At 41.2% G+C, this 10,936-nt stretch overlaps 1 protein-coding gene across 3 annotated transcripts in view; it reads right to left on the bottom strand.

Moving 5' to 3' along the window:
- Positions 1-1,736: 1,736 nt before the first annotated feature.
- The window catches only part of LOC130187443 (1-phosphatidylinositol 4,5-bisphosphate phosphodiesterase beta-1), a 163,064-nt gene continuing 153,864 nt past the window's right edge, over positions 1,737-10,936 (bottom strand). For all 3 annotated transcript variants that reach the window (XM_056405072.1, XM_056405071.1, XM_056405069.1), the window contains one exon: positions 1,737-3,936. In XM_056405072.1, coding sequence (XP_056261047.1) covers positions 3,712-3,936 — 225 coding nt within the window. In that variant the 3' untranslated portion in view covers positions 1,737-3,711. The remainder of the gene's footprint in view (positions 3,937-10,936) is intronic.

Here is a 10,936-nt window from a genome sequence, read left to right as displayed (position 1 = left end):
ATTATGATATTTGAGGGAAAGTGAATAGAGTTAGAATTTAATTTAGTCAGTGAAGATCTCTTCAGGTAGCGCTCTACATGTCTCTGTGTGTTTATGTGTCTATCTGTGTATGTGTGTGTCTGCGCAGTGTACCTTCTAAACAGCACCCTGTGGTCCTCTCCTCTTCTGCTGTCCTGGTGTGCCTCATTAAAGCCCAGTTACAGGACACCTCCTCCTCCTCATCCCCGCAGCAGATGGACAGACGCAGGGTGATAATATTCCTGGGAATTTGGAGGGGCGTCACTGTTTATATAACCCAGAGAATCTTATTAAAAAGCCGCTCTCCTTCCGTCCTGAACTCGGGGTTAATTAGCTCACTTCCTAGTTGCTGCTATGCATGGAGGCCTCTGAATGGTCACAGTGGTTGTTATGGGCAACCAGGCTTGTCTTATCTCCTGTTGCCTGTTGGGATTCTGCTGAGGAGCTGAGACTGAGAAGGACATAGTGTTTATGAAGTCTGATAAACACACACACACACACACACACACACACTCACAAGCACGCACATATGTAGCACATACAGCTGAAACTTCACACGCACATGGACACAAGCTCTGAGCACAGACATACACAGACACATAGCAAGCTCACACACAGAAAACTCCAGACACATGCTAACAACACTCACATAATGGGTTACAAGTTTTGAGAATGTGGTCAAGAGTAAAAAAAATGTCATCAGTGGTTATGCTCCAAGAGAAATAGTTAAATATTACTGTGGAAGAAAACACACTCAGTGCACACAGTAATATTCCCTTCCACAGTCTGATGCCAATCAATGTGAAATGCAACAGTAGCTGAAGTGGATTTTTCAGTACAGGAAAGTGGTCACAGGTTGCAGAATACAAACGTGCCCACGAGCATATACATGCGTGTGCACATACTATGTATTCTCCCTTGTTTAGTTATGACACAGCTGCATATTGACCAATAACAGCAGATTTGCATAGTTACTAACAATTCTGCTTGATTTCAGTGCCTCTCAGTCTTCGGGTGGCAGCCAGTTAGTCAATCATGGAAATGCTCGAATTCATGTTCCTCTCAGGGTTATTTCAAAGATATTGTTACCTAGGAGATGATAGGAAGTAGGTCATCAAGGATTTCTCCCCACTTCCCCCTGCCCCTGAGTGTGACATACATACACACCAACATGCACACGGTGCATACATTACATACATGCCCACTCCACCCACAGATGCTTCCAAACACACTCTCTATGGTTTGGATCATTGTTTCACACGTTGCCTGCTTTCTGCAGTTCTGTTATACACATTTCTCAGGCTTCTCTGCTGTACTCTCTCATTCTCTTTTTCCATCATTATTATCTAGTCTTTGTCTTGTTGCAAAGAATGTGGGTTAACAATGAAATCTCTATTTCAAGTAAAACAATAAGCCATGGCAAGACAATGACAAGTGACACATTTGAGGGCAAACAAAATGCAAACAACCCACAATTACAGACTGGATAAAAAATGATAAGATGATAGATCTACAAAGGAACTGTTTGATTACTGAATACAAGAGACTGATGGAAAAGCTCAGGAAATAAAAACCATAAAATGATGAATGAATAACAGCAAATCAAAAATATATCACATCCACAGTCATAAAAGTTTAGCTGTAACAACAAAAATTAAAACACAATATTGGGTTGCCAAATGACAAATTAAAAGTCACACAACTCCACTCCAACAAAGTACAATAATAGCCACATTACTTTAATTACAGGCAAATTCCCTTTACACTATATATTTTTTTTTAATCAACTTCATGTTTTATCCTTTATGTCATACATACATTTACATTTCCAGAGTGCATACACTTAATTTGATGAGAAGGAGGGGGGCTGTTAAATAAAGTGGTTCAAGACATAAAAGAAGGATGTCTCGCATTTTTTATGAGACACATGTCAAATACTGCTCATCACAAGCATTACTCAGTAGTGGTACTGTACTAAAAAGTGCACACGGTCTATTCAATATCAGACAGCTTCATATAATATAATATAATGGCAATTTAAACAATAATGCATTTCACACATTCAACATCAAACAAGGCAAACCTATTCAAAGGCACAGGACTCTCACATCAATATCATCTTTTTAAAAAGTAGTTTGTACTTACATGTCAGGTAATCCTTCACTTTCAACATTTTTTTAAAAGGAAAATCAGCTGAAACATGATATGATATCAAATGACACACCCATGAGTTAAATGGCACAGGACAGTGTGGAAGTAAAAAAAAAAAAAACACTTCCTTATGGTAACTGAATGGGCACAGTTGTTAAAGAGGAATTAGCTCAGTTATTCATGAGATCAAGTTAACGCTGGTGTTCTGCAGATATAAAATGAGCGTTTGGGGTCTGCTTCCAAATAACTGAACTATTTCCCCACTTCAAACTACAGCTAATAATTGTGGGTGAATATTGAGAATAATGCCAGTGGGTGACATATTTCCTGTTGTCCCGTATATCTGCTCTGTGTACTGTGACACTGCACACACACATTCCCCTGTAGGTACACAGTGAACCAGTTAAGAGGAAGGCCACTTCTATAAAACTACAGCAGGATCCTCTTCCTCTGTTTGAATGCCCTGGTTTGACAGTTTAAGTTTAAGGGGACAAAGGTAAAGAATACAATGAGCCACTTGTTAACTGGAGCCAGCTAATGTTGGATCTAAGAGAAAGGTGTGTTGTTACTTATTTTAGTCCCGTTCAGCAAAAGTGACTTATCAAGCCACACTGGGTTGACTGTTTTGCAGGTTTAGTTTAAATGATCCGAGAAAATAGATTTACATTTAATAAACATCTCTGCTACAGAGCTACTGTAACATTTACAGTTGTTCAAATACATGCAGATACTGTACAGCACAATTTCCCTTCACTTCCTCTCTGGGTCTCCGGGCAGAACTGCCCACAAACAATGCAAAAACTAGCTAACAAAAAAAGAATAACAGAGCACTGCATAATATTACCATGCCAAATATTATACAAACCAAATAATGGTTAAAAAATTATGGTTTTAAAACAAAATAGCAGCAACACATAGGCTTAGTTCTGTGAGAACAAAATCGAGAACCAGCAAGCCACCAGTGCCTCTGGGTTAAAGTATAAGAGTTACAGTTACGTAGTGAGCTTTCAGTGCAAATATGGAAGGGTGAATCTAAATCTTATAAAGATGGAAGATTTAAAGGCTGAATATGCAGTGGTTTCTTTACAGTACAAGTTGACTCCATTTAAAAGACAATGTCCACTGTAAGTGAATTCAAAACCTTGGCACCACACACCTCACTGACCACTACTACTGTCAATATCATGATAATAAAAAATAATAAAAAGAAACTACTCTCTCTGTGCAATAGTTCAAGTAAATTATTTCCTGCAAATAGTTAGTGCTTTGTAACACATCCTGTGGCCGTACCGAAAGAGACGACAACATACAGGTAACATACAAATACACAAAAAGTACTATTTACATGAAATGGTTTTCTGGACAAGACTGCACTCTACGTAGAGAGGACCTCTACTCACCAATTCAGGCTCAGATTTGATTAAATCCTCCCATTGGTTAAAATTAGGACCAAAGTTGGGGCAGTCTCATCATAGATCTGTGGTCACAAACACATCCACCAATCAGTGTCCCAGTGTGAAGCAAAGCGGCGAGGTCAAATCTTTAAAGGAGTGTGTCGTACACTCGTTCCGACGAGCCCTCTTCCATGTCGTCCTCTGACTGCGACGCTTTGTGGTTGAGCTTCTCTGTTGTTGAGGAAGCAACAAGGTTTCCATGGACACCGTCGTCGCTAGGCTTGGCCTTGCTGCTGTCCTGGACAAATTCTTGGATCTCCACGGGTAGCCGGCGAAATTTGTCCTGGTACTCCTGGTCCAGATCGCTCTGTAGCTGCAGGGGACAAACATACACAACATATTAGCTAAGAATTACTACATGAGGGGAATATAACACAAGATTAAAGATTAAACCTCTGATGTGGACTCTATATGTTTGATGACGTTTACAAAGAGTCTTGCAGAGTTTGTCGGGACAGAAAAGAGCTAAGTAAGTCAAGAGTAAGTCAAGTAGTCACACTAGCTTGTAACCAAAAGATCAAGTCCCTGTGGAAGGTGGTTACACTAAATTAGTAATTCTTTCCCCCATTCATGAGCTACTGTCTGTGTTCCCTTGAAGCAAGAGACTTGACCACCTACTCCTTAAGTTGGGCAACCAACAGATGATCATGATTATACAGAGAAGTACCCAGGGTCTGAAAGTGTAGCACTGTATATGAAGCACGATCACTTGACTTTCCCTGTGCACAGCGCATGAAGGTTATAAAAGTGGCCAATAGATTTGAAAGTTTAACAACTAATTTTACTTATTTGCATTACAGCCACAGGCAAAGCAGAAGAGAAGAGAATAAAGTGAACGATCATAAGCTTCATTGACAAGGTGTCTGACAGAACAGCCAGCCGTGGAAAATATTCAATAACAACGACGTGTCATGGAACTGTTGAGTCCAGGAACATCAGCAAAATTCAAGCTTTTCTTATTATTATTACATTATCCTTTAACGTACAATGCCCCTTTTTCTAACTGAAATATCTGGCTCTTAAGCAGCTAAACGCTCCACTATGTTCACTCTGTCTCTTGTCGAAACTGGGCGAGCAAGTACAGTGCGAACCACAGGCGAGTGTTGCAGGTTAACCAAAACAGTTAAGTTTTGTAAGAACAAAGAAAAACACACATGAGCTGAAGGGAACTGCTCACTTGTCATAGTAATTCTCTATGTGTTTGTCACAATGAGTAACAACTTTCACAATAAACACCTCACCCTAGAAATACTGAGATTTCAACCTTTACAGCATCATTAACAATCACTGCACACACTCTACTTGATGTGAAAGAGTTTTTCCCATGACTGTTATCTAAATATTATTCTCAGGCTTATTCCATAACATACAATAGAGACTGAAAATAGATTGGAGACGATAGATAGGAGATGGCCTTGAACCCTGACATTCAGCACTGAATAGATACCTTGGTCAGCTGAGGCAGACCATGATCCCCTTTGCAACCATGTAATACACCCTCCCTCCCCTCACTGAGAAAAAGAAAGGAGAAGCTGTTTTCTCCCAGGCATAGACGCCCCCAATGATTACAGATGACAAGATTGTATTCATTTCATTGTGAGCCAATAATTGCTGTAATGCTGATTTCTCTGTTTAACTACCCGGCTGGCTCCCACGGGAGAGCAGTAATTAAAAGAAAAGCCGCTAAGATGAATGGTGTCAGAGTCTCACAGCTCAATACAGTCACGTCAGCATTAGGAGAGATCGAAAATACCTGTGAGTTCAGAGAGGATTTATCTGGGATCTATAGTTTGTCCGCGAAGCCTCTGTTAATCGAACAAGGGGCCCACTTCAAACTCACATTTAACTTCTGACTCAAAAGTGAACACAAACAATCTTAATAGAAAATGCATGATGGACTGACTTAGAGCAGAAACCAGGTTTGGCAATATTGATGCTATAAATCAAAAAAGTTTGAGACTCGATACGTGCTCTAGCAGAGAGTTCAGACAGAAAAAGCTTCTAAATACAAAATGGAATTCTCCTAGATGATTTCACCTAAACCAAGCCACTGGTCAATACAGCAGGCATGAAGTTCATGAAGCGCTGAACTGTTCGAGAAGTGGTCACAAGAATATTCAAGAATGAGAGAGGAGAAGACGAGAGGAGAGGAGAAACAAGTAGAGGGAATGAAGGTCAAGGACTGCCATGCCGCTCTCTTGACTTTCCAATTTTCTGCCCTCTCCACTTTAGTTTATGAGATGGCACATCAATTTCATTTGAGAGTACTGCATAGCAAGTGAGAAAACTTGTTACTTTATCTTGATAGCACTTGAATGCGTTGCTATATTGCAAATTAGGTTGATATTAGGTTATGTAGATTAGGATTATATATCTAAGTATGAGTATGGTCTGGGTGTCCTCAATAACGTCAATAACTTTTGAGTACCAACCGAAATGCCTCCATAGTATTAATTACTGAAACTTGTATCCAGTATCAACTGATGTTTGGTCATATTCTTAGATTTGTTTACTTATTATTTGATCAGATATTTCCTAATCTAAATCAGGAAACCTTTCTCATATTAAAGGTAAAACATGTTCATAATACCGAAAGCAAAAGTAGATCTCCCCTCATTATAACAGATTTCTCTTTTGGTTTTTTGGGGTTTTTTTTGTGAGACTATGGCTCAAATGTCAAAGCCTGTGGAAATTATGCAGAAAAATAAGTGTCTGGTATTCTGTAGTTTAATACCTCAGTGTCGCAGTCTGTTGACAAGATGTTTTGAGTTGTTTACAATGAAAATTCAATATAATCTATCCTCAGAAATCCACAGGTTACTTTTCCATTTTGTCAGATGTATTGCCAACTGTTAGGTCGTGTCTGTTTATTATATTTTCAGGATAAAGCTTTCACTAGATTCTCGAAAATGAAAATGAAAAATTGAAAAATGAAAGTGAAAAGTGACACATTCAGTTAGTACATCTGAAAGTATGCACAGTAAAATATGAAAATGCAAAACATGAGTGAAGTGCAGCCTTGATCAGCCAGACAACAGTAATAGCTTCTGTACTTGATGCCTTTCTGTCTTGTGAAATGAAGGAGCTCTTGACTTGTGTCTTTCTGATGTTTTGAGTGTAACAGTCAAGCCTGCAAAAGCCCCGACCACGCACACGACATCTCAAGGTCACCTTCTCCGAAACATGCTTCCCTTCTTCTCCCTCCCTCCATCCATCTTTCTCTCTTTATCGCTCTCTCTTTTTCCTCTTTTCTTTCTTTCTCACTCTCTCTGTGGGTCTCACAGAGCGGACATGCAGCACATCATAACCAGATGGCTAAAGATGCACCACAGCTCCCCTCTCTCTCTCTCTCTCTCTCTCCCCACTCTGCACTGCGCATGACCTACTTAGGGGTGGGACAGTCTGCAGTGTGCGTGTGTGTGTGTGCATGTGTGTGTGTGTGTGTGTGTGTGTGTGTGTGTGCCGCCTGCCTTTACCCTGCCTGCTGAGGCACAAACACCCTCTGATTAAAGCTGTCATCTTTCTCCCATCTGATGACACCCTGGCGCATGTGAAGTAGGTGGGAGTGGGGGGCAGAAGAGTCTGAGGGGCACCAGGCACTTCTCAAAAAGACATGTGCATGTGTCTAATGTGTCTATCTGTGGGCATCTATGTGTGTGTGTCCTGTGAATGTAATCAACGGCTCAAGAAGCGGAAATACGGCACTTTGCTTTCATCTAGGGATAGCCTGAGTTATAAAAAATCCCAAGGAATGATAGAAAGATGGACGGATTAGAGAACAGACAACTCGAGCTGCAATCTTTTGGGAGTTTTCCCGATCTATGGCTTCATGATCATCACCCTCCATCTGAAATCTTATCAGTTTGGCAGTGAAGAAATCTCCTCACAGGAGTACAGGACATAGAGTAAGCGCTTCCTGCAGCTGGTGGAGCTAAATTTTGGTTCATTTTTGTCATGCTAAACTAGACTGAACTAAATTCTGAATTGAGACATCAAAAGCATCACATTTTTGAACTGTAATGAGGCCAACTGTGATGCTTTAAAATGATAAGCTCTGGGTTTGGTTGAAAGACAAGAGTCCTTTTTTTAATTGAATGACACCCGTGCCAAAAGCAAGGTCAGAATAGGGTGCATTTGCCTGTTTATTCTGTGTGTGCATGTGTGGTTGTGCTTTGCATATACAATATATATATATATATATAGTGTGTGTGTGGTTTTGTGTGTGTGTGTGTGTGTGTGGTGTGTGTGTGTGTGGTCCAGTTTTTGTTTGGACACCAACCAGCAGCAGTAGTTATCCAGCCGACTTTAAATCTGCCTCTCATCTCTGAAGACCTGTCATCCTGTCATCTGTCAACAAACCACACACACACACACATACACACACACGCACACACACACACACACACACACACACACACACACACACACACACACACACACACAAAAATTTCTGCCTTTCTTAAAATACAGCAGTCAGTGACCTTCTTCACCAGCTGTCCTCGTTCTGAGAAGCTATCGAGGGAAGCGGAGAAGGCCTCCAAAGAGCCAAATTAATTCTTTGCTTTGAGCTGTGACATAACGCCTGCTGCAGCACCACCAAAAAAGCCTTCAACTGGCATCACACTGCACCGCATCGAAAGTATGCAGCTATGCTAACTCTAGCCCGTCTTACAGCCACAATAACATGGTCTAAGGGAAAAAAATGTGCTTTTCTGTCTTACCAGTTGTTGCTCCTTTTCAAACCATTTCAGTGAAGCTGTGACATGGATCAAACCCACCGAAGCAGAGCCATTAGGAATGTGTGATGTGTAAAGGTATGTGTGTTCTGACCTTGAGATATACTGCATATCAAACACAGCCCAATTAGGCTAAATCCAAGAACCCGTGTCCAAGAGATGAGACGGGGTCATCACCTGTCAGCATTACAGGCTCTCTGAAGGAAAAGGTAGTTTGCTGTGCGATGTATAGAGTTGTGTGTGTGTGTGTGTGTGTGTGTGTGTGTGTGTGAAAAGTGAGAGAGGCAAGAACAGGGAACGTCATTCCTTCATTTATATTCTTTCAACTGTATTGCGCATAGCTATGAAAATTACTGATTCAAGAGAAGGAACAACACAGATAATGAAAGAGAGACAGAAGCAGCTGCTACTCAGAATGGGCTGCATGCTCCTTTTCTGTATCTGTGTGTGTGTGTGTGTGTGTGTGTACGTGTGTGTGTGTGTGTGTGTGTACGTGTGTGTGTGTGTGTGTACGCGCGCGCGCGCGTGTGTGTGTGTACGTGTGCGCGTGTGTGTGTGTGTGTGTGTCAGTGCCCTTTCCTGACTCCTCTCAGATAATTCATCTGCTGCCTTGCTGGAGTTTTTCTTAGATTATTCTCTTCAGGTTCAGGAATTTAAAGAAACACTCCTGCATACCTCCACCATGCATGTACACTAATGAGTGTTTCCCCTAAAAGGATTGGTTCAAATGGAAGCTTAGCTGTGAAACATGCTTGACGTTTTTAAGTCAGATGTGGATGCTACCTAGGAAATACTTCATGAAGTATTTTTTTTAACATTAATATATGATTGTGAGATGAAATTTGACAACTTTGTATAATTGTTGTGAACAAACAAGTGATGGGTTATTATGTGTTAAAATTTGAGGCAACTTGAAGTCAACGCAGCTACTGTAGCTGTACAAACAACACTGACATTTTATCACCTTATCAAGTTGTTATGGTAGATGTGTTAGCAAACAGCTTATTTACATACACAGCAAATACTGAGCAACATTAGCATTCATCTGGAGATGTGTTTCTGGCAATCTCATAAATGTAAGTTTAGTTTGTTTGGTGCTGGTCAGGTAGTGCACAGTGGGTTTTTATCTAAACGCAGGTGTTTGCTGTTGGAAACAAGGTTGATGATAGTGAACCAAAAGAAGTAAAGGTCTGGGTCACAAAAACAAAGCATGATGAAAGATGCTCTGTAGAGCTGAGGAAAACTGCAGAGTTGGCTGATAATTACATGTGGGTTTGTCTCTACAAAAAACCCTTTCCACATGAAGCAATTTGATCCATTGTTAATATAAAATATTTACTAGTGCAGCTTTAAACTCTGTTGCTCGCTGTCACAAGGAGAAAGTCAGCTGTAGCCATAAAACCTCAAAACCAGACTGTAGAGAGGACAGTTTCCAGTAGGAGTTCAGTAGTGAGTGTTCCTCAGACAGAGCTTAACCCTGGAGAGCTTCATTAGCACATGTGGGCAAACATAATGAACACTCGTGCACTGATCTAAAATAGCAGCTAGCATAATAGAGCAGAGGAGTAACCAAGCGTGCAACACGTACGTGCACTAACACACACAATGGATTTTACTTCACTGCCCCTAGTTTGCACACAGTGTTCTCTGTGGGTATAGTGTGTGCGTAGTGTGTAGTGAGTGTGTGTGTGTGTGTATGTGTGCGTGCGTATGTATGGGCACAAGTGCATTATTGATGCAAACACACCAGGCAGAGATGATGCAGATCAAAGTCTGTGATATGGGAACATAGTGGCCACCCTTACATCACCCAGTGAGAGAGAGGGACATAGAAAGAGACAGAGGAAGAGGGAGGGAGGCAACATACTTGCTCTCTTCCTCTTCGACTCCAGACCTCCATGTCTCCTCCGACCTGTTTGCTCCCCCTCTCTTTATCCCTCCCCCGCCTCCTTCTCTTGCTGTCTTCCACCTCCAGGAACCGTCCCTGGGATTGCGTCATGAGGACTCAGTTCCAAATTAACAGATTGCAGAGAGTCATGAAGGATAGAGGAGGAGAGGATATGAGAGGTGGGGAGGGGGTGAGTGGGGGACCCAAGTTTCCATGACGACCGCACAGGACTCCTGCCTGTCGAACAAATGAGTGTGTGTGCACATATATGTGTGGCTCTGTGTGTTGATTCAAGGCTTGCACGGTGGGGAGACACCATCAGATTTTTTTCTCCTTTTCGTTCAAGTAAGAAAGAATCAGCGAGTCTCCTACGTAAAAACACACGTTCACACAACACACACAAACACCAACGCACACTATTGTGAAATATATTGCTTTGTCACTATTTCATATCCCTCTCACAGCAAAAAAATGTGTGAAGGGGATGACTACAACATGGCTTTAGTTTTTCCTTTTCACTGGATTTCCATCTTATCTATTTTGGTTGAACAAAAACGTGAAACTGACCACATTGGTACAAAGCTTGAAGTCATACCTTAATTGCTTCTACAATATATCGGACAAAAACCATGAATATACTGCACTACAATGTGATGTCGAAATGGCTTTGTTAAGAAAAGCAGCCCCTC

The sequence above is a fragment of the Seriola aureovittata genome, chromosome 19, assembly GCF_021018895.1.
Source record: "Seriola aureovittata isolate HTS-2021-v1 ecotype China chromosome 19, ASM2101889v1, whole genome shotgun sequence".
Taxonomy (NCBI): domain Eukaryota; kingdom Metazoa; phylum Chordata; class Actinopteri; order Carangiformes; family Carangidae; genus Seriola; species Seriola aureovittata.
Note: the sequence above shows the minus strand (reverse complement) of the source record. Positions and strands in the feature narration are given on the sequence as shown.